The 27,986-nt window shown below is 37.2% G+C and overlaps 4 protein-coding genes across 6 annotated transcripts; 3 read left to right on the forward strand and 1 right to left on the reverse strand.

Moving 5' to 3' along the window:
* The first annotated feature begins 101 nt into the window (after positions 1–101).
* On the forward strand, positions 102–6,353 carry LOC132698111 (zinc finger protein 131-like). Of its 2 annotated transcripts, none has more exons than XM_060663990.1 (4): positions 102–265; positions 697–1,089; positions 1,143–1,560; positions 5,220–6,353. In XM_060663990.1, exons 2-4 carry the CDS (start codon positions 730–732, stop codon positions 5,441–5,443), a joined length of 1,002 nt encoding a protein of 333 aa, XP_060519973.1. In that variant the 5' UTR covers positions 102–265; positions 697–729; the 3' UTR covers positions 5,444–6,353. The 2 variants fall into 2 exon arrangements, with proteins under 2 accessions (XP_060519973.1, XP_060519971.1); XM_060663988.1 differs by lacking the exon at positions 5,220–6,353 and adding an exon at positions 4,257–5,056 and having other exon boundaries at positions 103–265.
* A 540-nt stretch (positions 6,354–6,893) lies between these two features.
* On the forward strand, positions 6,894–8,043 carry LOC132698112 (methylosome subunit pICln-like). The gene is made up of 3 exons (XM_060663991.1): positions 6,894–7,229; positions 7,286–7,428; positions 7,482–8,043. Exons 1-3 carry the CDS (start codon positions 7,111–7,113, stop codon positions 7,838–7,840), a joined length of 621 nt encoding a protein of 206 aa, XP_060519974.1. The 5' UTR covers positions 6,894–7,110; the 3' UTR covers positions 7,841–8,043.
* Positions 8,044–8,473: 430 nt separating this feature from the next.
* LOC132697713 (type 2 phosphatidylinositol 4,5-bisphosphate 4-phosphatase) lies at positions 8,474–12,563 on the forward strand. Its single transcript, XM_060663298.1, has 4 exons — positions 8,474–8,663; positions 8,869–9,059; positions 9,195–9,404; positions 11,792–12,563. Exons 1-4 carry the CDS (start codon positions 8,582–8,584, stop codon positions 12,071–12,073), a joined length of 765 nt encoding a protein of 254 aa, XP_060519281.1. The 5' UTR covers positions 8,474–8,581; the 3' UTR covers positions 12,074–12,563.
* Positions 12,564–12,646: 83 nt separating this feature from the next.
* On the reverse strand, positions 12,647–27,942 carry LOC132697711 (splicing factor 3B subunit 3). 2 transcript variants are annotated; one of them, XM_060663294.1, is made up of 13 exons: positions 27,795–27,938; positions 26,449–27,536; positions 26,011–26,272; positions 25,747–25,819; positions 24,397–24,701; positions 22,661–23,039; positions 20,602–20,846; positions 20,231–20,356; positions 18,762–19,096; positions 17,909–18,074; positions 15,991–16,289; positions 13,729–13,990; positions 12,647–12,799 (listed from the first exon to the last, which is right to left on the reverse strand). In XM_060663294.1, exons 2-13 carry the CDS (start codon positions 27,513–27,515, stop codon positions 12,659–12,661), a joined length of 3,660 nt encoding a protein of 1,219 aa, XP_060519277.1. In that variant the 5' UTR covers positions 27,516–27,536; positions 27,795–27,938; the 3' UTR covers positions 12,647–12,658. The 2 variants fall into 2 exon arrangements, with proteins under 2 accessions (XP_060519277.1, XP_060519278.1); XM_060663295.1 differs by lacking the exons at positions 12,647–12,799; positions 13,729–13,990; positions 15,991–16,289; ... (3 more) ...; positions 20,602–20,846; positions 22,661–23,039 and adding an exon at positions 24,897–24,931 and having other exon boundaries at positions 24,563–24,701; positions 27,795–27,942.
* Positions 27,943–27,986: the final 44 nt, after the last annotated feature.

Here is a 27,986-nt window from a genome sequence, read left to right on the forward strand (position 1 = left end):
ATACAACCCGAAACTCGGGTGTCTCTCCTAGTTGCTAAAAATTCGGGCACACGTTGGCAACGAGGTTCCGTAACCCGTCAATCACGATTCATGCCATCCCGGATGCCCGGATTGGTCCGGAAATGTTCAATTAGGGTTGCTCTCGGCGTGTCTCATTGTTTTGTTTACAAATCAGTCGTCCTTTCGGTGTTATGTAATCTTTCACCTAGTGCGTTCCCGTGTCCTGCCAATTCGCTCCGAGGTATTCCCACTAAAATCGCAGACGGTGAGTAGCCTCCGTTTTTGGTTAGTTTTCGATTCGGGCAATGGCGACTCAATTTCCAAAAATAAATTCGCCAACAAACGTCCACAATCATGCTGATTGTATTTAAATCGCCGTTCTCTATTATCTACGGCAATAGGGAGATAAAATTGTTGAAATACAGGTACCTTTTCTCTAATGCATAACGCTCGCGCAGATTTGAAAATGTAACGATACGTGTGTCGCAATTTTTACGATGACTTTCAGTCTGCGATTGCACGTTATGCTTAATCAACAAATTAGACTATATTGTTTGCAAAATTAGTTGCCGTTTCCGTTAAATTACCCACTTAAATAATAGTGCCGCCGCGTTGGGTATATTAAAAATTGCGCGGAAGTGTACGCGAAGCATTTTTATCAATTCGGCAGCGTACAAAAAAAATCACATATTCTAGTTGGCCGATGACTGAAGGGTAAAAATTAAAAAGATGGCCACGACAGAACAGTTTTCCTTGCGATGGAACAACTTCCACTCGAATTTAACCTCTGGCTTCCACGAGCTGCTGCAAGCCGCTGACATGGTGGATGTTACTTTGGCGGTCGATGGGCACTTCCTGCAAGCGCACAAGATTGTGCTGTCGATCTGCAGCCCCTACTTTAAGCAGATGTTTAAAGCTAACCCTTGCAAACATCCGATAGTCATACTCAAAGACGTCGGCCACGAAAACATGAAAGACATCTTGCAGTTTATGTATATGGGCGAGGTTAGCGTGTTGAGGGATAATCTGTCGTCGTTTCTGCGCACCGCTGAGGTATTGCAGGTTAAGGGGTTGACTGGAGATGATCCGGTAAGTGAACAAATTAATTTGTTGCCTTTATGCTTAGTTTTGGTTAATCTTAGATGGAAGAGTCTTCGGCACACAAAACCGGTAAATCCGAATGCGACAACGACGACAGCACCGAGATTTACAACGAGCTGATCGAATCGGCCGACGTCGAACTACCTACAAGCTACTCGGGCACGCCGCCCCAGACATCTCCCTTACCGCTGAATGTGTGCAAGCGTCCACCGAAATCCTCTAATACATTGGTAAATGCGAAAAAATCAAAGTGTGACCAGAGGCCCGTGAAACATGATCCCGAGCATCAGAAACAACAACCAGACCACCATGGCTCTGATGTGGGCGAATTGCAGAGCAGTCCTGATCGGGATGACCACAAGGAGCATGTCAAGTCGCCAGCGATTCCGTGGGAAAACAATCTGACTGGTATCCAGGCTAACTCTGGATTAACAGGCGATCCAAATTATTCTGACCAAGGTACTTGAACTGTGGCATGTGAAATTTTGTTCACTATTTTCGTTTTATTTTGAGTAGAGCCTAGATCGATTTTATTTTGTTTAATATGAAAGGCCTGAGAAACTTGTCTTGCGGCCTGCTTAGAGGCTTTTTGCGTTACGTCAATTTGCACCCCGCGGTGAAGGTGCATTTATGGGACACAAAAATTACAAAATAACAAACTTAAATTCAATTCAAAATACAGAAGACTCTAATTTAATGCCAGATTTTCTAGATATTTTTAAAGATGTGATAAACGAGATTTTCGATTTAATCTATCAACTCATGACGTCATCTAGTTTGCTTTACGCCTCTTAACAACTTTGTGAGGCTAAATGTTCACTGCAAATTATTGGCAATCCGTATACTAAGAGATAATAATGTTCCAGATCTTTCCCTATAGCATTTTTTACTGAAAACGGAAAGATAATACTAAGTTGTCTCAATCATAATCACTGTGTTATAATATATATTTCTTGGTAATTCACGGGACTCAAAATGTTAAACTCACATCAAAATTAAGTAACTTTGATAATTGCTGTTAAACAACGAACAAAAACAAAATAAATGGGCCCCAGATTGCGAAGATATGGCTTGAACTTATTTGTGGAAAACTGGCAAAGTTGGCTCAGCGCGTAAGGCGATCTGGTAAAATGATTGATTTTTTGATAATTTTTGGGCCCAATAAACGTGTCAGAACCCGCCACACCCTTAATCGCGCGTTTTTTTGTTTTGTTAATTTTTAGTTTTGTGTGTTATTTTGTTTGTTTTGTTTCTTATGAGTTATGTTTAATACGATTAATAATGTTTTTGCATGGTAAGTAGAATATGCGTATAACCCTACTAAAACATAACCTAATCGAATGTTTATTAAACACTTTTGCAGCAGTCTGACGACTGTAGGAGAACCTCGCTTCCAACAAATATTTTAACTCCAGCATTTGTTGCTGCATGACAGGAACTTGTGTAAGTACTCACCCGTGTGCCTCGATGTTTATTAACAGGACTGTACTTGATGAATTTTTGAGTTATATTAATCAATAAATATATTTCCTTTGCCATTTTTTGATTGCCCATAATCTTCTGTGAAAATATAATTTTTTAACAGTCGGTCGTGAAAAAAACAAACAGGTTTCATGTCCAACTCTCAGATTATCTGGAAATTCCTTTCAATCTTTGTGATATGTGATTTCACTACCTCTATTCACACAGACTCTAGCTCCTACCCATGTATTTGCTTTATTTAATACTGAACACAATTACATACAAATATGCTAGTAAAGGTGTAAAAACGTACAATTCTGCTATTCAATTTTTTTTAAATGCCCCAGTAGATGAATTTTCTTCACCATCCTGTATGTTGTGTTGTTTTGATTTCATGTATTATAGGCTGTGTTCTTTGTAATGTTCAGGTCATTGAGCATACAGGACAGGCGCTAGACTCTTGCATTTAAAAAAAAAACTTAAAGTGCTGGTGATTCAATTATTACCGGCAGTAAAGTGATGTAGCATCCGCTAGATATTTCAATTTATTCTCAAGTTCACCACAAATCAATGTATCAGTTCAATAAATTTGTATTTTGACGCACTGATAGAGCAGTCTTTTCATATAGCTACTAAATATATAGGGGCCTTCATTAAACTGATAGTACAAGAATTTATGAAGCCATTATGAAAAATACTTTGAAAGTTTCATTCAACAGCGCATGCGTGAGATTTTAAATCTCATTTTAACCTATCACACCAGTAATTCTCAATTCTGGCTTTCGCCCAATAAGACCTTAGGACAACAATGAACGTGGCTACTGACAACGTCAATTAAATTTTCAGGCAAAATGGAATTAAGGAAAATTAGTGTAATTTCGTGAAAGATCAAAGTATTGACTGCAGGATATGTACAAGTTTGTGCTTAACTTGTACATAAGGCAACACTTACCTGGGCAGGCACGCTATCTTTCTTACCGTATTTACCGCAACCACAATCATTTTTCCAGTGGGTGGGCATTTTTGTAACTATGACACAGACTGCTAGTATTCTGTGACAATAGACATAACTTGGCTCGGCATTGATAATCTCCCGATTTCAGACATCGATATTGCGTTTTTATAAAAATAAATCAATATTCCAGAAAAATTACAGCAATGTCGCAACTCAAGCCACTTGGGTGTGTAGGTGTGTAAGGCGAGTATATTATTTAATAGCTATAGAGTCTTTTCATTCACCTTAATATCATTCTTATGTAGGTGAATGACATTCCATGCGATTAGAGCGCCAATTCACGAAATATGAAATAATAAAAATAATAAAAACTACGTTATTGAAGAATTATTAATGTTTTTAATGTAACAGAAGAATGATTGATATTTTTTGGTCTAAATAATAAAAAGGAACTGTTGAAAAATCGACTTTTAGTTTATAAAATTTGTAGTATTTTTGAGAAAAAGCTTTGGCTCAAAAATGTAAATGTCTAGTATGTTTTATTAAAGTTGTCAAATAAATACAGAAATTTTAAGTTGAATTAAAAACGCAACTTTCCTGTAACTTATCCGAAGGTGTATCTCTAATGATTTCGGATATCTGAATAGTGAACATTTGAAAAGTTGGCGAACCGGTATAAAACGGAGGTGTCATTGCTGGATGATCTAAAAATGCCATTTTTTTTTTCGACCGTCTTCAGGTAGGTCGAACGGCAGGGTGTTCAAGAACGGCTATCAGTGCGAGCAGTGCTTGAAAAAGTTTTCGCGACGTGATCACCTCAGAACGCACGAGAAGAACATCCATGGCTCGGACGCTGGACCGTTTAAATGTGTCATATGCGAGCAACTCTACAAAAACACGGAGAGCCTGCGCAAGCACATCGCCAAATTCCACTTTTCCAACATTAACGAAATGGGTATCAAGGCCGAAGTCAAAATATGACACGCCCGCGCCATTTTATGATATTTGTTATTTAGTGAAAGTATACATCACCGATTATTGATCAGAAATCAATTGCGTATCCAAAGAATCCAAATAACCTTAAGTTACGTGTTTTTTTTTATCGTAGTTACCAGGTAAGCCGCGTAGTCGTAAAAATTAACCGAGTGATGTAAAAACAACTGTCCAAAAAATTGAGATGGTCACGGAACACGTACAATTAAATCTGTCACAGATTATAAGTTGCGCCTGGGACGCTTTTTTGTTGGTTTTTTGGAAGGTAAAAATATTTTTCAATGATCTGTTCCATTTTATCCGTTTGTAGTATATTGTCTAATTGTTTTTGCGTTGCTCGGGATCGAATACGTTACATTATAAGTTAAACTGTGTTGATTTTCGTGGCCATGAAAAAAAAATGATATTAGAACCAGTTCCTCTAGTCATTGAATTTTTTTTTTTATATTAGCCCAACTTTCCGCGTTGTGACTTTGTATTGAAAATTGTTGTAGAACGTAAGGCGCCGAGATGTATATGACTGAACAATAAATTTAGTTAACTTTGGTTTTGGTTATTTACTATCGCGATACGTTAAAAAATTGACTTCCGTGATTCCCTTCCTAAAAACGATTGAGGCGCCCGTCGAATTTGAGTGAAGAAAAATTGTTTTCGAGGTAATACGGCCCCTACACTTGTCTGATTTCAATCTTATCTTAACTTCTTGCAGATTCGTACGCGACCGATAACAAGGGTCACGTTTTCTGTCCGTACTGTTGCCGGAAGTTCGTCAACCGCTACAACCTAAAGGTGCACATTAGGGACAAACACGAAACTAACTCGACCGATCTGGACTGTCAGATTTGTGGGAAGACGATGCGCAACCAGAGCTGCTTACGGGTCCACATGTACCATCATCGTAAGCAGCAGATCGATGCGGCAGGTATCGTGTGACGATATGCGTAAGACGTATGTGTAGTTTTAACGGAAATTATTCGCGGATTCTGGGTTCTATCTAAAGTAAACGTAAAAAATAGTGGCCGAAAAGTGTACGGGCCTCCTTTGAATCCTGGCAGCGATTGGGGGCCAATTAATTATAGGCGGTAGGTAGCTACGTGACGTGCTGTGGGTATTTTATTCCTTGGTGTATTTATTTTTTAAACCGTTCTTTTTTTGCTCTATAAAAGCATTCCGAAATTTATTGGATAGGCGCAAGAAATTATAATAAACTTGTTCAGTGATACTATACGAACATTCCAAAGTAGAATTAAGGCTTTCTCCTGTTTTTTTTTTTTTTTCAGTGTGGGCTGCACCGCAAAATTTACTCTTTATACATTTGCCGTTGTTTATGTATATATCAGTTACTCCTTATAATGGGAAATTGATGCGATTGCTTTTATTTTGTTGTGACGCATCTTCCGCTGCACAGATCAAATAAGAGTTTTTTTTATCATCTGTCATTCAAAATCTTAAACTTCATCATTGGAATTGCAACCGAGCTGGGGGAATGTTTTTGATGGATTTATTTTAACCCCAAAGTTTTTATTTCTTTTTTTTTTTCTGTGATGATTTCTGCAGAAACGCACAATCAGTCGATAACTCAGTACATATTTTTGTCTATAATAACATCGCAGTAATTCTGCCGATCAAAGAAAAAACTCTCACGTAGTCACATACAGTTGCTTGTATGTTAGAAAAATACGAGATCGTACGGTTAGAGAATGACGAAAAAAGCTCAATTTATTATTTATTACTATTAGGGAGGATGGAAAGTTGTTATTTTTATGTTTTAGTACTGGATGAAGATTGTTATTGATATTGGGAAAAACGTTTTAATAAATGAGAATCTTGGTACTTTTTGTTTTTTGTCCCCATTTAGTTAAGAAGAATACGATTTTTAATTCTAATAACAAACAAAAATGGATTCTGTGGTGGAGCATTGCACGCGGCGGTTTAACCTCCGTTCGCTCCCGACAGAATGCCTTGTATTCGTCCTCAAAAGTTTGATATCTTTTTCCACTGTGTGGACTTAGTATTTTTAGTGTTCAGTGCATGTTTTAAAGTGATAATCGTCGTCGGCCCCGTCGTTTTTCCCTGTTCACGCCGGTATGGTGGCCGGATGGGCCCGCGGTGGCAGCGGGGGGAAGCCGATTTTTTTTGGTATCGGTCAGAATCGTTTTTTGCTAGCTGAGCAAATTATTGGTTATTTTTCTTCTTTGTACGTGGTGGTCATTAACCAGAAACGGAAATCCTCGACGGAAGTCGGCAATGGGCGAATGATCCTAGCAGTCGAGCCCAACATTTTTTTGTGAAATGCATAATTGAATTGAATTGAACAAACAAAAATTGGATGCAGAAGTGGTGTCTCAAAATAAATACTTGCAGTATTTCAAATTAAAAAAAAAATGCACAGGATGCCGGTAATGACCGAATGATCGAATTCGATATATAGGCATTTGACAAAATATCCATTGTTGTTATTAGACATATGGGTTTGGACAGTTATCTGGGGTTAGTTTGGTTAAGCTAAGGAAGAATATTTCGACAAACTAACCGTTAATATTAGGTCTTCAATTTGACTCTTTCGCAAAGCTGCATTTTCAAATATTTTGGTATCGAAAATGGTGATAATAAATTCGTTTAAATATCCGGACTCGAATATTCGGCACGAGCAGAGGAATGTAAGGGCCATAATAGACAGTAAGGATATGGGTGTAGGAACATTGTTTATCAGCGAAAGGTAAATTCTTCCTTATGATTTCTTATCCGGTACTGTTAGTTTGTATTTTTTTTAAGCACCCTGTGTTGGCAACAGACAGGCGACGCGGGATTTACAATTGGCTACACTGACATATCTTTGCATGCCATATCAAGAGATGCTAATTTATATCCGGAGGAATGTTTATATATTGTCACTGATAAAAAAGTTTTATCTCCCGGTAAGTCGCGTAGCTTTATGTTGCTGCTGCTTAATGATACAAGTTTATTACAGAGGATGATGACCCTGATATAGAAGATGGCGACCACAGTGATGTTGATGATGCCGAGGTTTCTGAACTCATTTTAGTACCAGATGAAACTAACCCTTCAGCAATCACAACTTTTTATGAAGCAATTAAAATCTGCCAAGAACTGAATCCAGATCCAGAAGATGTTGACGAAGAGGATGATAATTTGTATGCTGATGCAGAAGATGAAATGGTTGATGAGCAGTATTATATGCAGGAAAGAGGTGGCGGTGATGCCGATGTAGATAATTTAGCTCAGCGTATGCAAGCAAATTCGGTAGATGTTTGTTATTCCCAAACAAATGGTAACAATGAAGATGATGAGTTCCAAGATGCTGATTAAAATGTGTATTGTTTGTTTTCATTGGAATGTAATGTTTTTTAATCGAAAAGACAGTTAACTCCGATTAAGTTAGTATGTGACTATTTTTGAAATAATGCGGATTTTATCCTAAACAGACTGACATTATTCTTACTTTTGCAGAAAGTTCAGAAATAAAATAAATAGACCTAGTTTGACGTTTCTTATTTAAATTTAATGTTATTGAAGCTGTAAAAGTGCTATTGACTCACAATAAATTAATAACTTAATAGGATATGCGTGAAATTAATAGACGTCATCGATTTCTATTATGAAAGAAAGAATAAATTTCTAAAATATATCAATCAGTATTCTAATGTGCACCAAATAATTACGATTTTTTAACTACTCTTCTTTTAATTTAAATGACAAAAATTTGTAGGATCATTCGTCCAATTTTCATAATTGTAGCACGAACTACTCTCAATCCCCAATATGTACCTTTTTCCTTACTGCTGGGGCTATATGTAACTTTGTTAGCGCATATGCATTGCGTTTATAATGTGAGTTAACGCACTTTCCATTCGCGTACAATGGATGTCGTGAGTGGCCGAATGCCCAGAGTAAAATTGTTAAGTGAATGGAAAGAAGAAGAAGAAAAAACACTATTAAGGGTTGTCTTTCTTTATAAAGGAATTGTCACTATTCTGTCATATCCATGTAGTATTTATATGTAAAGGTATATTGTGCATTGCAAATTGCAAATCGTTTAATAGACCAACGATGGGCGACAACAGCGATAATGAGAAGAAGCCGCTTTTGGGAATAACACAAACACCCTACAACGGAGATGGGGAGGTTTCCGGTAAGTAGGTACAAAGGGTTTATTTTTTATTTAGAAATTAATCTTCCTTTGCTGAGCGTTTTTTTAAACAATGCCACTATCAGTTACTTCATCTAGTTATTACTCATTTTGTTTCTTTTGTCATTGACTGCACTATGACTTGAACTTTTACCGTCTGTGCTGTTACCAAATCTAATTTATTTATAATTTTTAATTGATTTTCTAGAAGTGACTCCTACGGGACCAACTACCGTTGTTAGTTCGATAGGGCCAGATGAGCTGCCGCCCCCTTTCTTTCAGCCCTCGGAGCCAGGAGGGATCCCAATGGTAACATGCCGGGTCTGCCAAGCCATGATCGATATATCCGGCAAACGAGATCAACATGTCGTCAAATGCAGCCACTGTAATGAAGCGACTGTAAGCTACATTTCGGTTTCACTTTGTCTTTTGTATTTTGTTTGATAACAATTTAGTTGCTTTGCTTTGGATTGGTGTTCTTGGTAGCCTCCACTTTTTATAAATTAAAGTGAACACATTATTATTCTACCCAAGCCTATTAGGAACGCTCCACCCGGCAAAAAATATGTTCGCTGTCCGTGCAATTGCCTGCTGATCTGCAAGAGCTCTTCTCAACGTATTGCATGCCCGAGACCCAACTGCAAGCGGATTATTAATTTGGCGCCGAGCCCGGTCACTCCGCCAGTGCCTACCATGCCCGGCATGTGTCGGGTTACCTGTGGCCATTGTCATGATACATTCTTGGTAAGCTGCTCTTGTTATTTTCATTTAAATCATTCTTTTTCAGACTAACTTTCTATTGTAAATCAGGGTCAGGATTAGCCAACTTCTATTATGCAATTATTTTATTCGTAAAGTTATTATTTCTTAATATATAACCTATTGGTTTGAATATTCAATTTCCTCAAAAAGACAAAACAAATAAAAAATGGCAACAAGCTGAACTCAATGTCAATTGTTAACAATTAAAGAATTGGGTATGGTATGTCTCAAGGTATCCCCTTGGCTTTTGAAAAACCCCAACTCAATAATTTATTCGTAGGAAAGGGACAAGACGGGCGATTCAACCGTTAATATCAGTTTTAGTGTCGAATAACCCGTTTTATCATGTACTTCCGAAAAACTTCCTGCAAGTATATCACTAATGTTGTAAACAAACAAAAGAAACTATTGACTTACAAAGACGTCAATATCTTCTAAAAAGGATATTGTTAACAGTCAATTATTAAATGAAAGAAAAAGGTGTGATTTTGATTACTGACAATAGTGAGCAAGATACAATAACAAGAAACATTTATTTTCTTCAAACAAGATTGTTTCTACTTTCTTCTTTTTCAAGTGCCGTTTTGGTTGTGAAGGTTTGGCAATCATCAAGGCTATAATAGGTATTCGCGACACCCCCGATCGAAACAGCTGATATGTATTGCATCCGAACCAGTCTCATAGATTTCTCATCCATCTTATACTCCTTTTTCCATGAAGTTTCCCTTCTAGTATTAATTGTTGTCGATGGTATGTCTCTCCCCTCTTGACATGTCCTAGGTATTTTAGTTTGTTGTGGTCACTCTATCGGTCCATTTTACCCTTACCATCCTGGGGTATATCCACATCTCGAATGCCATTAGTTTTCTGATGTCCAATTTCCATACCTCCACACCATAATACAGCACCGAGAACACAGCATCTTACCATCCTCATTTTTAAATCTAAGCTGAGGTCGCTACAACAACTACTTTGTTCTCGCCCCTCCTATTCTGATTTTGATTTCTACAGAACAGTTGTTATTATTATTTTTAATTGTGCCTGAGTATTTATAATTGTCAACTTTTTCTTTGTATTGATTGATTGTAAGAATTTGGTGGTTGTTTTGGATATTATTATGAATTTTGTCTTCTTTACATTTAAGGACAATCCGAACTCCTAACTCCATATGTTCACTTTATTTAGTAGTATCTGTAAATCGTTTGAATTGTTAGCCAGTAGGACAGTATCATCTGCGTGTCTTATATTGTTGATGGGAACTCCGTTAATTACAATATCCTTCGTCTCATCTAAATCTCGTTTCATTATTTCCTCTGAGTAAAGGTTAACCGAGATAGCACGCACCCCTGTCTCACACCTCTGCTGATTTCTGTTTCTTCTTATCTTCTTGTCGAAACCTTTGTTGTAATCAATCAAGCAGGCATCGAGTTCCTGATTCATATCCATGCATCGTTGGCAATAATGTTCAGGGCAAAGAGTGCTTCTCTTGTTCCTAAGTCATCGCGAAAGCTGAACTGAGTCTCACTGATATCTTGTTCCAATTTTTTTGTATATTCTGTTATGCATCAGCTTCAGAAATCTCATGTGTAACACATGAGACTGATTATTTGGAAGTCATTATCTTGCATTAGGTTTTTTGGAATAGGGATGAACATTGATGCTCTCTGGGTATAATACCTGTCATGTTATATATTAGATTATGTATGTTTTCCTCTCTTATCAACTTAATAATTTCAGTGGGTAACTCATACGGTCTTTCCATTTTTTATAGTCTTTTTAGCATGGATGACCTCTTCTTTAGTTATTTCTAGTCCATTGTTGTCTTGTTCTATTTCTATTCTGTTAATATCTCTATCATCATTATTATGTATTGCTTGTTGTTAACTTTTCTTCCACTGCCATAATTTTAGATAAACTGAAAAGGAAGCTAGAGGGAGATAAACCCAATTTAGCTACTAGTCACCCTCTGTAGAGTTATTTGTAAAATGGGATTTATATAACGCAAAATAGACAAAAAAGTATTAATGGAATTGCACAGATTGAGCACCTGAGGGATTTAATAGATGTATAATTAAACTAGAGAAAACTTGGTTGGATGCAGCATTCAAAGGTGGGGTTGATTAATATTTATATTTTTAAAACATCTTAAAAGCCCCAATGTCCCACAATGCCAACTGGTCAGGTTGCAAGACAAGACGTACTTTGAGACGACCATAAATGTGTTTTAAAATTTCGAAATTGTGCGTAGATCCAGAAGAATGGTCTTTAAGAAATCGATCAATGTTTCACAAATTCAGTTTCCTTGTTTTATCGATTTTGCCAAGAGGATTTATTCGCGACTATTGTCACTCGCCACTAATGCATTGCAGTTCAATACGTTAAACAACGCGCTGGCGCGTTGTCCGCATTGTCGCAAGGTGTCATCAGTGGGCCCCGACTACGCACGCGGCCGCGGCAACATTTTCCTCATCTTGGCGTTGATCGCCTTGTCGGTTTTCATCGGGGTGACCGCCGGAACGTACGCCTACGCGCGAACTCACAGCGGCGTTTACGTGGCCTACGTCGGCGCGCTGATTCTTGCTCTTTTGTTTCTAATGCGCAGCCTGTACTATTACGTCATGAAGGTCAGTATTATCGAAGGCCCGATGTAAGTGACCGCTGCAATATTTCGGAAACATATGCCCGTCTCGAGCGTTTTCAATCAAAAATCAATTTATTATGGGGGAGGAAAAACATTTCCCTGGGTTAAAAGCTCTCTTAAGTCTCCCCCCGCTAACTAACAATTATATACACCCGCCCTAGTTTTATGTAGCAAAAGAATGGTCGATGCTCGCCGCGGGTTTCTTTCAACTTCTGGTACTTTACAAGTACCTGGTCAGGTCTGAACTGTTGCAACATTAAAGCAGGTAGATAATTTGCGAACATTCCTTGCTAAAATTACCGCTGTGGTTTAGTGATATTTATGAGTTCTGTTTCCGTGTCTTTTTCTTCTTTAATGGAATTCGAAATTAGAAATTGGTACCGATATTAAAGAACTATGCGTTAGAACTGTAATCGTAATCCTATGTATTCGTTACTTATTAAGTTCATATACTTGTGTAAATATCAAATTATTAACGATAAGCGATGTTTTAATTGAAAGTCCTGGGATTTGATTCTATAAAATATTTTTAAATCACACTCCCAAATTTTATTTTAATACCAATTCTTTATTTTATCACAATAATTAATACAAATTAAAACGCGTAACGCGTCCTGATGTCCTCGAGTTTCTTAGATACTTCCGCGGGAGTCCTATCTAAATCTGCCGCGATACTTTTTTGTTTTGACGGCTCCAGCGAATTGTATTGCTCACACATGTCTCCGTCAATCACGTTCTGAAATGGTAAACGTAATACGTCAGCATGATGTTTCCGGCAGGAAAAGTAATTGCTTTTGTTTGCTGGATCTCAGCAAATTCGTTAATAATCATACAAATTCATAAGTCTAGCATGTGAAACGAATAACATCAGCGAGTAAGTGATAAACTATGAAAAGGAAATTTATTTAGTTTAGTTAATTAGTTACTTTCTTGCAGTTTTTTTTTCCTGGATGATTTTGAATGAAATAATATATGCCAAAATAATTATGTTTGAACGTTTGTACAATTTACTGTCTTCATATAACAGGGAGATTACTAAAAAATTCTGTTATTTTTTTACACTTCGACGCGCGTTTCCTGGGATTTTACGTTAATATTAATCGAAAATTCTTTGACTTTTGTCTGACTGAAAATATTGCTTATCAAAAAAAGCGAAACTGGGAAATTGCCACAGTGGACGTGATCTTACTTGTGGACTCTCAAGTGCCAATAAGTAAAAAAAGAAACACTGAAATCTTTTAGCTTGTGACCCAAAAAAAAAAAAAAAATCCGCAAATAAGCCAACAGATTTCGGTGGTTCATGTGACGATGCTTTGATGAATTAAATATGAACCGGCAGCAATATGATTTTCCCTCGATTTAGTTTACCCAATGACACTCTACGCTAAGAAATGTCAAACGATGCAGCTTAGCTTGCTATGAAAACTGAAGTTAGAATAGATATGATTGTGTAACTGGTTATGCCCCACATTAAACATCGCAAAACTATTTTTAAAAACTGCGTAAGTAATACTTACAAAGCAAACACTTCTTTAAATCACAAGCAACGAAGAACCAAATTTGGCGTTAAATGTTAAAATTTTCGCTTATAAATAGGACAGTAAAACAACGTAAAAATCAGAGTAAATAAAAATGTGGCTCCAAATTTTGTCCCACTGGACTTACCTTAACGGGGAAATAGTAACACCGGAATGAGAGATGGTCACGTCCGCACAACGGCGGGTTTTCGCTTCGCATGTGCATTTCCAAGTGTTGGAAAAAATCGTGGTCCTCGTGGGACGTGAATGGTACCAACACGCCGACGGTACCCGACATTGTGGTGTAAATGAGAGATTCGCTGCCTCCAGGTATCAACGTCGCCTTCTGCAGCCACGTCACCATCTCCCCCACATGGAACGTCGCTATGGTGTCTGCCTTTTGGGAAGCTCTGAAAAAAAAAAAATTACTAATACGAGTGTAGCCATGTGGTGGAAGTGGAGGTCTTGACAACATTAACGGAAATTGAACTGAGGTAGCTTTTACTTGATGAAACTGAACTAAAAGTTCAGATTTTCACGAAATTATATATTTTGACATGACAATTGTTTCGACAACACCATGTCCTTATCAAATGTTCAAATTTGATAAAGACACGGTGTTGTCGAAACAATTGTCATGTCAAAATATATAATTTCGTGTAAATCTGAACTTTTAGTTCTTATTTATTTTAACATTAACGGATATCAACGTTGCTGTCTCGTGATAAAACGGAGCCGAGCATACAGTTCCGCTTCCGGGCAACGGCTATGGCCGTTGCGTCGAACGCAGAGTTAAAATATGTCGGCACGGGACCACGACGCATCATTTACCTGCGTGCATCAAGATGTATCGCACTGAAAGCGACACCTCTCAAATATCGCAGGCCTTCACGTCAATGACAGGAACTTGCGGCCAAAAAGTTGAAACAATTTCATTAATTCTCTTGGCTACTTATATTACTTCAATTTTGAGTTTTTATGAAAAAGCTGAACTGATATTACATTTTATATGTGACTGTAAAAACTATGAATTTTGTAATGTCGATTCTACCATACAAAACGTATAAAGAGATCTGATTATTAAATATGAAAACTTTTGTTGTTGCTTGGTTTTGTTAATGCTTTCTGTCAAAGTTCACATTCATTTTTTTTTATCTATCAAATAATAGCTTCGAAAAATTGGAGCATGGTATTTGGCACTTAGGTAATATACTGATATCTTGACAGTTTTTAATCTAGCATTAACGCTAAGGGCTTCTTGTTTAGAAAATGAATCAAAAAAGATTGTTTCTTATAATTAAATTAAATATTATTATAAATTATTTTAAATTTCTTCGGATAAAATTTCCTTAATGCCCAGACATTAAAAATATATATTTCCATATAATTGCTTTTTTAAATGTTTGTTCCCTTGTTTTCTAATCGAGCTGCTTTCAAAACTTTTAAATGGTTTTTCTTGTTTATGAATATCAGAGAGGAATATTTACTGTCAATATAAAAATATCCTTATCAAGCCAAGATACATTTTTTTACAAAACACTGTATTGGTCTTGCGGGCTTCCATTTCTGTCGAAATTGGGAGTAGAAAGTTTTTCTTGCAAGTTTGTTTACATTGCTTTAAATCTTTGGTAAAATTGTTTTTCTTTTAAACGCGAAAAAAAAAAATCTTCCGTTTCTGGTACATTGAACCAAGAACAATAAACAATGAGATAAACATTAATTTGCAAACGTTATCAAAGGCCCGTAATCTCTTAAATAATAAAACAATGAAAGTGAGCTGACAGCCCAGTTTGTTTTTGCTGCCAACAGCATATATGAAGGAGATTAATTTTCAATACGACATTAGGAAGGACCATCTACATATTTTCTGTGTTTCAATTGTAATAAAATTCGAATCGAGAGAGTTCTAAAAATGCATACGTAACAAGACCCTCCTCCCGACCTCACTGGCGGCGGGTAGAGGGAACTTTGTAATCTTGAATGACAATCCATATTTCATAACATATTTTTTCAAACCCCAATTATGCACTCTAATCATCAGACGTGCGTCTCTTTAAAACGTCAGCTTTATTTAATATTGTTGCTAGCCAATTTGAACTAATCAAAACACGACTGCAGCATAGAATAGATTTTAAAATTTCCTCTCCTCACCACCAGAAAGTTGCAAGATGGCGTGTGATTGAACAGTTCCTTTGGTCAATAACTAAAAGCATTTTTGTTTTTTGATGTTTCCATACTTTTTGCACAACATAAATGATAAGCCAAGGAGCCATATTAGCAAATTGTTTTTTTTTTTTTTGCAAAACTATTAGTGATTTTTTATAAATGTAACTTAAATATAAACTAAATCAAAAATTCCGTAATGTTTTTTTTAAATCAGTTCTAACCGAAACGCTTTCCCGCGACTTACCCGTTAAGCAGACCGCGATCCCACAGCGCCTTGTGGCCGGTCGGATCCTCCTCGACGTCGTCGCTAACGTTGCTAGGCAATCGGAGTATTGCAACGTTGCCGAATTTATCGGCCGTCGCCATCGAGTCGTAATCCAACACGCACGTGCAACTGATCCAGCGCGGGTGGGTGTCGTCCGCAAATATGATCAGTTGGTTTTCCGCCCGCTTGTAACGAACCATAAACACCGACTCTTGCACGTCCGACACGAAGATTCTTTTGCCCATCGCTTGGATGTTTACTATCAAGTTCGGTATGTGCTGCGACAAATTAGAAGGGACCGTCATTACGATTCGGGGCGTTGAACGGCGTTTAACAGCTTTATTTCAAATAGAATCAGCACTGCAGGATATCAGCATCAACTCAGTCCTGTGTAGTTTTCATCAAGGTATGGGTTCTAACGTGCTACAATTCATTCAAACCCTGATAAACGTCTGAATTCAAAACTTAAATAAAAGTGGAAGATGCGAAACACTTTAAATACCTTGGTCGTATTATCGTTGAAAGTTGATATTGGAGGGTGACAAAAAAAATTGAATTTTTGCCCAATTTTGTTATTCCTAATGCCAAAATCAAAAATACTACTGAGCTGTATGGTACACCAGCAGGGTGTGATATGTTGGGGATAACTGCTCTCTTAAGTGTTAACAGAAGGCAACCCTAAAAGTATGTTGTCTTTATTCAAAATGCTTAAACCAATTGGTCCCTCAAGATTTATTAAACAATTGGCGATTTATTGCAATAGTTTTACACCAACAATTCCTGCATCAAGTTGGTTCATGAACAAATATGACCAGTGTAATACAGCCTTTCGATATAAAATACTCGTCAAATTCATGAAGTTGTTCAAAAATAGAACACAAAATAAAAGTTGTCCTAACTTTCGTCATACTGTTGAGAGAATTTCAACTGTTCAACTGTTGAAATAAATCAATCACCACGCAAGGTAATGTTATATCATAAACCACAATAGCCGGTTTTTTACTCTATTCTACAATTAGCATCATAAATAAAAACACATTCAACTTATTTGTAGAAATCCGTGCTCAACAGTGTCATATATTACTCTACAAATTTTTGGTATGCATAAGGAAATAGTGGACTATATTATTTGAAAGCTGTACATTAGACTGGAAAATGTTTCACTTGAGCTTAGAATTCGTTAGAGCTACTATCTCCTGCACTTATCTCGAAAATTTTTGTTTGTTTTCTTGATCTAGGCTTTTACATGACTTGGTATTTTATCAAAACTTTCTTTTGAAATTCTTAAAAATGATTAAAACTGTTGAGGATTCTTTTTGAAATCGTTTTCGACCCCCTTTTTATTTTTGTTTTCTTGCTAAGACCATCATCTTATTTTGATGATGTTATTTAGCAAAATATTAATAGCAACAATTACACGGGCAAGGGCAAAATCTTTTTTTTCTAATTATTCACTAACTTTTATCTTTTCTACAACAGGCTACAACTATAGATAGGACTATTTGGAATACACTGTTCCAAAACAACAAAAACAGCGAAACATAACCTCCAAGTTGGTTGAACTGCTAAATGATATTTTTAAAGAAATTGAAGAAATTCATCAATTACTACAAATATAAATTTTAGTTTTTAATCAAAACAACCTTTTATAAGGAATTAATAAATTATAATACATTACCTGAGACTTTAATAATGCATATTATCTTATATTTTTTTGTTTGAGATATTGAAATCTCTTGAGACAAGATGTATTATGAAATATTAATAAAACATAAATTTCAGCTAAGCCTTCAGTCATTTTTAGAGGTTAGTTTTATAAATAAAATATGCTTTTTGTAAATATTCTTAAAAGCTTTTACAATTGTCATTAGTTTGTAACGCGAATGTAAGAACTCACCTTGTTTTCGCATTTGCGCAGCAACTTCTTCTTGCCCAGATCGTAGAGCCTCAACATACGACCGACTCCAGCCAAGAGCCGACCGCTATATGTGCATAATGCGTTCGGTACCTCATCTACGTGCGTCCTGTGCACGAGTTCCAACTCCCGGCCCATGACATCGACCCTAAGAAAGGAAAGAACCAAGTTATTCCTTAATGTATTCTACGATAGCGGAGACAGGAAACACACAAGGCGGAAGATAAATATTTCGTCTTGACAACCTGTTGCGGGTCACCGCACGCGTTAACTAAATTAGCGATATTATTATTGGTCGGTTTGGTAACGGTTTTTTAACTTTCAAAATAAAGAAGGTAAGTTCGGTTTCAGTAACATCGGGTTAAAGAATAAAATTTACATAAACAGAAGTTTGGGTTTTTTGGTTTTTAAATGGGCAAGTAAGCTTTACCTTTGATTTTGAACAATCCGTAAATGCATTAAATCCCGAACGATACCAAACGAACCATTTTTCTAATGCCATATAAGTGAAATATCACGATAAACCATATAAAACACTCGTACGGAACTCATAGTGAAACGAGCGTTTTAAATTTTACTTACAAAGATGAATAACATATTTTCCGCCAGAGGTGTCACTGAATTGTAAAATTGCCAATGGCACAAGTAAAACGCGAAATTACATGTACCACAAGTAGGAGACCCGGAAACCGCAAGCACGCGCATCCGGTACTATGAATGTGGCATGGTGATTTTGGACACATTTTCTTTTGACACGTCCAATGGATATACCAGACGATCAAAAAGGGATATGCGTCCTGCCTTAGATCTCAACAATTTTAACGATCACACTTACTTGTATGTGTCCAAGTACCCGTGTGTACACAATCTTGGGTTCAGTTGGAAATCTTTCGCTATGCCGATGACGAGGTACCACTGGTGCTCGGGCTGGCCGTGGAACTTGCACAGCGCGAGACACATGGCCGCCTCGTTCTGCTCGAGCTTGATGTGTTTATAGAGGGTACCATTGACCGGATTCATGATCTTGATGGTCGACGCCCACATGCCGTGACCGGCTTTCGGCGCAGAAAAAATATTTTCGGGAAGATCTTCGTTCAGGAACGCCTCCGCCATCTCGCTGGCCAGTTCCTGTTCCTCCTCGCCAGCGGCCTCTTTCATTTCCTTTGCCATCTATAGAATGGTTTATTAATAACAATTGATTACTATAACTAAAACTACAATCCAACTATATTCTCTCCAATAAAATAATAGCAATAGCACATAATACAGCACATTCATTCACTATAACAAAAAATTCTAATTAAATGTAAACAATATCTTACAGAAGTAAGTTGATGAAATTATTTAATGACTATGAATTAAGGATGAAATACAGGTGATGCCCCCACAGTATGTGACAGATTTTCACAAAATTATATATTTTGACATGACAACTGTTTCGACAACACCGTGTCTTTATCAAATCAAAACAACATTTGATAAAGACACGGTGTTGTCGAAACAATTGTCATGTCAAAATATACAATTTCGTGAAAATCTGAACTTTTAGTTCTTATTTATTTTGTTAAAATTCAATTGGATCATCAACTAGGGACAGTTCACAACCTGGATGGAAATGCAAAAATTTCAGAAACTGTGTTTTCCATTTGAGTGATATACTTGTTAAATATTGAAAACGTTGATGATCCTAAGTTTTAATCCTAACCTAGAATGTTTATTTATCGAAATTATTTTCAAATAACGATAATAAATTGAGTTTACAATTACATCCTTAACAGATTTTCGCCATCTTACTACTCTTTTGCTTAACAACCTATATCCCCGACTTGACTTATTTTTCGACTGTTTCTGTACAGAAATTCTCGACCGGTTCGCAAATAAGTCCAGCAAGGATCAAGCATACAGTTGGTATAATATCTGCAGCAGTAAACGCCATCAGAGACTATGGTAAAAGTCATCGGAGGATGTTGATGCTGCATATTAAGAACAACTCCTGTACGTAATTCTTTAAAAACTCGCTCCAGGGTCTGGGATTTCAATCTTATGGCATAAAGACAAAAAAAAGTTTTTGATTTGGTTCGATAATGCATAAAATCGAGTTATTATTTTCGTCTCTACTTTTCTCATTTTCATTTTTGCGCAAATTACCAACGAAACAAATAAGAATTTAGAAAATCTAGCCCCAATAGATTAAAACAAAATGTGATTATTGGCCTCTAAACTAAACACTATCGCTCTCTAAATACATTCAACTAATAACTTCAGAGATTCATCACTTTCCCTTTTTGCCAAATTACAACTCACCTGTTCTCTGCGCAACTTTTTCGTTTCTTCGGTGTACGCGTTGTGTTCAGTCTCCAAAATAATCAAGTTGTTGGACTCGGGATGAACGATAAACTTTCGGGGAGTGTATTCCAAAGGGAACGATATCTGTAAATGTCGAAGTGTAGAAAAAAAAAAGGCGGTCTATTTCAACCAGTCGATAAATCGTCAACCGAAAAGGAATATTCCTGATGTCGCAGGCACAAGAGAACCAAAGTTAGCAACAAACGTGAACCACTCGTGGTACTACAGAGCCTGTTTTTCCTTTTGGACATTTTCTTTTGATTCCCCCAATTCGCGGAAGGAAACAAAATGGGAATGTCCCGTATGAACGTTAGTCCGTAATCGCTCACCTGATTGAAAACGGCGCCCAATTTCTCGAGGGCCAATATTCTGAGTGTGTTCGTAGAAATAGCAACGATACCTTCGGGGCACTGCTCGGAACTAAAACCGGACGCGTACTCCAAGCTCTCGTACGATAAGGGAGTCAAATAAAAACGACTCTGATAGTAATAGCTCAACCAGGAGCGGCTGCTCATCGCCAAAACCGCTTCGGACTGTTGCATTCGGATTCTAAAGAGTTTGACGGGTCGTGAACCTTTAAACAGATAGTATCAATCAATAAACCAGTGATGCACAATTCGTGACCTAATAATCATTTTAAATGCTACAACATTTGCAAATCTCTAGATGCAACTTATACTCCGTTTCCGATAAATCGCTCAAACTGACGACACCCTGTTAAAGTTGTCCATTTCCGAATACGCAAAGAAGAAAGTTTAAACCGAAATGTCCGATGAAAATTCGTTCACATAAAAATGACAGAATTTTAACAGATGTTTGACATCGGCTAGGTACCTGCCAATCAAATAGAGTGGTTTGTTTACTTTATCCTAATGTTATTTTATTAGTTCCATTTAAATTCTCATATAATGGATCCTACCAAAAAAAGAAGTAAAAAAATGTTCTTTATGGCTTATATAAAGCATGAAATAGATCGGAGTGGTTGTTGTCTGCCGGCGTTAGTCAGTCACCGCACATTCGGGTATAAGAATAGCAAACTGTTATGTGTTTAAAATATACAAATAAATAATTTTGGCAAATGGTGTAATGTTTCAATTAACTGCTCTGATAATAGATTAAATAAAACTTGTCCATTTACTAAAAAAGTAACTTTACGTTCTGTACTATGTATAAGGTTGTGGAATTGACCGGCCAAATTTGTTTGTGTCAATTGACCGAAACAATTTGAAAAATGCAATGAAATTTATATTTATTTATATTGTATGTTACCTCGCCATCGCGTCATTCTGAGAACTAAATTTTTTAATTTTAATAAATCGTTGTTAGGATTCCCCGAATTGCTAAATATATTCCTTGAAGAGGGTTATACGTAAATTGAATATCACAAACGCGTAAGAATTTATTATAAAATACATATTATTATTAAATAATGATAGATAACGCAATTGCTATTTACAACATTTCGATCGAATTCGACTAGTCAATTAAGTGGTTAATTGTCGATCAATTGATCAGTCGATTAGGAAGTGGTCGTCAATTGACCAGCCCGAACATTAACCATGTATTACCCAAAAAAATAAAATTAAATAAAATTAATAAACCCAGTCGCCTGGTTCTATATCTGACAGACCAAACTATTACTATATCAGTACCCATCAGGATTGGATAAGTTAGATTTAGATATCTACGATTCCTCAGAGGCAATACGCTTCTCTCCCAGTTTTAAGGTTTCAGAACATGGCTTTGCTTATGTACTCCCTAAAATTAAGCATCTAAAGAGCAATAGCTTGTTGCTGTACAGTGTATTGCATCGACTATCGCGAATAAGTCGAAGAATATAGCGGGCACAGCCGTAATTTCCACAGTAGTTAACGCCACTCGCGACCAACCAAGCGATATCGGATGGAGCTGGAACTGTGGGACGGGTTTTCAATATCCCAGAACCACAGATCTAAATATAAATAAACCTACACTTCCATTACAATACTGAAAATTTACCGCACCCGTTATAAGCTCATAATTCCGATGCAAAAGCAGAGTGTTATGCAACATTTTTTATCAATTTTTCAAAGAAACTTCCACAGGCTACTTTGTAATACTTTTTAAAAAACTTCTGGATTCCTCCTGCCTTGGTTTTTGTTGAGTCAAACTTGTTAACGTTTCACCAATAATCCTGTTGGCTTCTTGAGTTTCAGTTAAGATCTGAAGAGTTTGACTCAACAAAAACCGACACAGAAGCAATCCAGAGACACTTTTTATGTATTTGAACAAGTTACATTAATAATCAACTTTAGCAAAGTTACCTATAAGGAATGAGTACATATTCTACTAACTAACGGTTACTCGAAAGTCTTTCACAAACTCCATTGCCCAAACTAAACCACTCACCTAAATACCTTGTCCGGGTGTCTGTTAAGTCTCCCGTGACGGGATCCAGCACGGTCCGGAGTAGGGCCCCGTTTTGGAGCCCGATATTCAGGTACAGCATGCTGCCGATTCCCGACGCGCCACCGGCCGCGTTCTCGCCTTCACCGCCTCCGCCCATTTCGACGACGCACAACGATTCAGCGCAGACGGGCAACGGCTGCATCGAACGTGGTGCCAAACAGTCGGCAGGGTCCAGTGATAATATCCGGACTGTGGAATCGGCAAGGCCGACTGCGAGAAACCAGGACCGCTGTTCGCCAGGGGCGACGCTGCCCAACGCCATGCACAAGACGTCCGAATTCATTCGTTTGCGTTCTGCGTATTCGTGCAGTTGCCCGGTCTGGAATGATATACCATATACCATTATTAGTGTGAGGTCAGGTGCCATATAAATTTGGCTGCTTCAGTTTTTGAATATATAATTAATTTTTACATCGGAAATATTAAAATGCAAATGAAACGAGTTAAGTGTAATGAAAATTAAAATATAATCGACAACTATTAATAGGCCCCCTTCAAATAATTATGAGCATAAATAAGTGTCTGCTTTTATTCCTCATTTCAAGCTTGATTAATTTTCAATAAGAATCGTTTCATAGAGACATAACGCCGCCTCAGAATGGAAGAAAACTTATATTCATTTATTATGTATAGTTAAAATTTATAAATCCTATATTGAGTAATCGATTTTAATTTGCTATAAATTAAAACTAGTGACGACTTATTAAAAATAAACTTGAATTGTTGTTTAAACAAAAAAAGGGAGCCTGTTAAGGCAAGAAAATTTGCAAATGTTGCCCTCTCGATTCACTCCATTGCCTTATTGAGAGGTAGTGGAGGCGACGAGAGGCATTCTCTATCGCACAACATCGAAAATAGACAGATTATGGAAGCAGTCTGTCTTAATTTCTACTGTGCTGAAGATAAAAGATCATCATTTAAAGGTAATCCCAAAAACTCAATATTTGCAGAAAATAGTTTTGCTGATAGAAAACCTGTTAATTTGGTGATGTAATGTTTTTTGTGTAAAGAAATATACGTAAATACACTATCACTTTCTTTTCTCAATGGACGAAGTGCCGTCCGAAACTGATATAAAATGGGACTCGAATGATAGTCCTGAAAAAACAATGCTTTCAGTTCAAATTTTAAAAGCGTCATTTTATTTATTGTTTTTCATATTAAGGCATGTTTGTAATAACGGAGTTTCCCGTAAGTATACAGAGATAACGGGACATCCCATAGTATGTAGTATACATTAATTATTAATTATAATGAGGATTATACAAGGTGACACAGAGAAAACGCATTTTTTTGTTTACTTGTGCAGCTTTCAATATTGGATTTTAATACCAACCCAATGTCATCCCTCGTAATGATCACATTGCGAAACTAACTCCTAAAATCATTTTCACTTAAACTTACTTCACTATGGTCTTTGGTCTAGTACTTGTGGTTCAACCAATATTGAAAAGTGCACTATGATCGCGTTTTTATAATTAGAAGAAAAACACGCCTTCCTCTGCGCCACCTTGTATGTTTGAACTGCAGAACTTAAAAATATATTTTTTTTCACCTCAATTGCAATTGCTTGTGAGTGTGATACAACTTTCGTGGTAAGTATTACCAACGGTTGTGGTAATAAGAAAAGTGACGCGAGACATAAGCCTTACAGAAAAATGAAAGATCCAACTTACAGGGTCCAACTCGAAGCAGACAAGCTCACCCCCGGCCAGTGCGATAATCACTTGCCGCTGGTTGACGGCACACTTTACGATCGCCTTCTTGCCGGCTTTCCATTCGTTGACGCGTTTATCGGCGCAAATGTGTCTTATACCGTCCGGATACACCTGGACCAGCGCATCGTCGGCCAACGCCGAACACGACAACGTAGGTGCGGTGCCCAAGAAACCGCTGTCAGTGACTTCTTCGACCGTTTCGCCAATGGACAGTACTAAAGTGGCGTTTACGAACGAGACAATAATGTAGGCGTCGTATTCGTCTGGAACAGATCGGAAAACCCGACCGTTTAACTGTTTGCCTTTAAAGGAATCCGTGGAATGTTTAACATTAAGGGTTCAGTTCTCTGGGTTGTAATCAACGCGATTCAGGTGAAACACGGACAAAATGTATCATCAATTAACAAAAATTTTCACGAGTTAAGATGAACGTGGTCGTCGGTTAATGGGTAACTTACCGTTCAGTTCGGCTCACAACAAAAGCTCCAGTCATCTGAAATAAAAAAGCACTGCTGTTGGTTAAAGTATTTTTTCTCAACAGCTAGAGCTTTCATTAGATTTTACTTTAAACAATTTTTCACGATTTTTCCGCAACCAAATTTTCAACTCTTTTTTCGAGTGAAGTATCATGAAACTTTCGCAAGTTAATGAAATGATTGGATACATTATGTATAAAATCTTTTCAATATCCACACCCTGCAAGTGTGCACCTACTTTTCCACAAAGAGACACAAACTTTTACTAATTTAAATTGAATAAGTTGATAATTTGAATTCCGGGAACGGAAGATGAGATTTTACGATTTTTGATATTAAGGTGACACCCGGTTGCAAGAGGATTGAAGATAAATATATACTAAAGTTATTAAATAAGAGATCTGAACTTAAATTGCACGATTTAACAAAAATTACCTACAATATACTTTGCATGCTACAATCATTCTTGTCTTGTCAAATAAAAGTTGTACTTATGAAAACTATACCCAGTAAATTTGAAGGGTCCAGGTTCGTCATGTACAAAAAATTCCTGATAAGAAGCAAATGTTCCAAATGAGTTCGAAATTTATTTGCATGCGTCACTGTTTCGAACTCGCACAAAAAATAATTAAAAGTTTTGGTAATCATTTATTTTTTTAAACAGTTTATGGATCAAATATATAATTCTACAAAAAGTGCAGAATACTAAAAAAAAAATCAGTTTTGGCAAGTTGAAAGAGTCGTTAAATCTAGTTCTAGAGTTCCAGAACAACAAATTTTTGTTCAAAATTTCATTCATTTGCAAAACAAAGTTTTAAATAAGGAGACATACCGTCACTACGCTTCTTAACGGTCCACACGGCGTTCGGGTTGCCGGGAAGTTCCGACACTGCCATTTGAGACACCTTGCAAAGAAAACACACAGATATGGGGTCGAAAAATAACGGAAACAAAAAAATTTAATCTGCAGAAACAATCAGATGGCGATTTATCAGCATGACTGCTTTTATTGGGTAACCTCAGAAGAGGGAGCCCGCCAAGTAACTCATCATTATAAACTATACACAAACATTAAGATAAGTGTAAATTCACTTACCTCCAAGCCGTGTCTTAAAACTCTCAGTGAAGAGCGCGGACCCCGCCCACACAGCATATATAATTGAGGGGTGTCCTCGCCCGCCAAATCGGCAACTCGCGACGAGAGTATTGGGGACAACGACTCGATCTCGTCTACCAAAACCAAATTTCTCAAAGGACGAGGCGCGAAAAAAAAAGTGTCGCCCTCTTCTAACGGCATGGCTGAACTAAATTCTAGTTCGTCGTCATCGTCGCCGAGATGCGCGATCTGATACAAATAGCTGGAAAAAAGCACCTCACGTAATTCCCAAATTTTTCGCTAGGATACCAAGAACAGACTTAGAGACTTCAGATATCCAAGGAAGTTTAATTCTTCATGAACTTTACTCAGTTAGCAACAGTTTGTCATCATTTAAAGAAAATAAAAAAAAACATAAAATTTGAAATTAATACTCACTGGTTTCCGAACTCCGAGGCGACGAACAAAAATCCCGTTTTCATTACGCACATTGCAGCTGCTACAGGAACAGTATCAAAATATTTAAGTTTAATTTCCGTGACCATATCGTCATCAGTTTCGAGGGTAATTTTGAAAATGTCTCCCTGCTCAGTTTGGGCCAGAAAAAAGAACATGGATTTGGTCTTGTGGGTCGCCGAGCATACAAAAATCATGCCTCTTTCTGGATCATCCAGATCATTCCTACGCCTTGGTATCGGGCATCGGATATCATGCTGATCACCTAAGTTTTTATAGGTTAGGTAATTCTCTGAGCAAATGAGAACACCTGAAGGTCCGTCATCTCCACCTGGCACTGTGACCAGGAAATTAGCATGTTCTTCAAGAGGCTCAGAGTATTTTCTAACAACGTGATTCACCCCCAAGTCCAGTTCATAAAAGGTCAATGTCTGCTGGGTTTTTTGAGCAGCTTCGCCTGTGGGATCAGTATCTGCTTCTTCATAATCAATCTCCAAACAAGCGAACATTGGGTTGAAGTACCCAACATCAACCCCTACCATGTGATATACCAGAGTATTACTTTTATGGGCCTCTAATGGAGATGAGATTGTCAAGCGAGTTTGATCATCACGATTCAAAATATAGACCAGCTTCTGTTTTTCAATACCACCAATCATAACAGCTCGACCACGAGGGTCAGTAGCCAAATATTGGCCGGGAACTATCCGCCTGCAGCAGCTTTTACCAAAAGTTTCTTGATGCACTTTCTCAAAAATATTTTTCTGAGGTTGATATTCTAATATAACAATTCTGCCAGAATCAGAGCCTACAACAACATAATCTTTTGTTCCGCCCATCAATCTAAAGGCCATCACTGCCCTAATAATGCCGAATATCTCTATGGTCAACAGTGTATGAACTTTGCCTGTATTGGGGTCTGGTCGTAGTAATTCTAAACTTTTACCCCTAGATATGACAATTTCTTGCGTTTTGGTGCCGGAAAAATTACCGTGCACTGCGTGCGTGATGGCAGTCGCTCTTTGAAGGGTCAAATTGTACAAATACATATTTAGTTTTAACCCAAGAATCTGAAAAGATAAATCAATATATGAAACAAATTTAGTCAGCCAGACATATTAACTGAAAATGTTGGGAACAAACTAATTAAAAGAGCTCATATATTAGCAATCCCTAATCATATTATATGCACCCAAAATATTCTCGCACCGATTCGACCTCCACGAATACAACAAAAATCCGTGTAGGAGATACCAAGTGCTGGACAAAACACAAAAATACAAACGCCTAACGATAGCGCAAAAAAAGAATAAGCAAAAAAGACTTACCAATCTTAGAAAGAGTTACCGATCCCTCCAATAAATTCGGATCGCTCTAAACCATGTATTTTAACCAGTGCATTAGACACATGGCGCCTAACATCACCGGTTCGGAAACAAACGAACCAACGCCATCGAACGCCTAGCAAGAAATAGGACATTTGATTGGCCATCCGCCAAGGTTGTAAACGATATTGTTGG

The sequence above is a fragment of the Cylas formicarius genome, unplaced genomic scaffold (assembly GCF_029955315.1).
Source record: "Cylas formicarius isolate icCylForm1 unplaced genomic scaffold, icCylForm1.1 PGA_scaffold_2__14_contigs__length_35257938, whole genome shotgun sequence".
Taxonomy (NCBI): domain Eukaryota; kingdom Metazoa; phylum Arthropoda; class Insecta; order Coleoptera; family Brentidae; genus Cylas; species Cylas formicarius.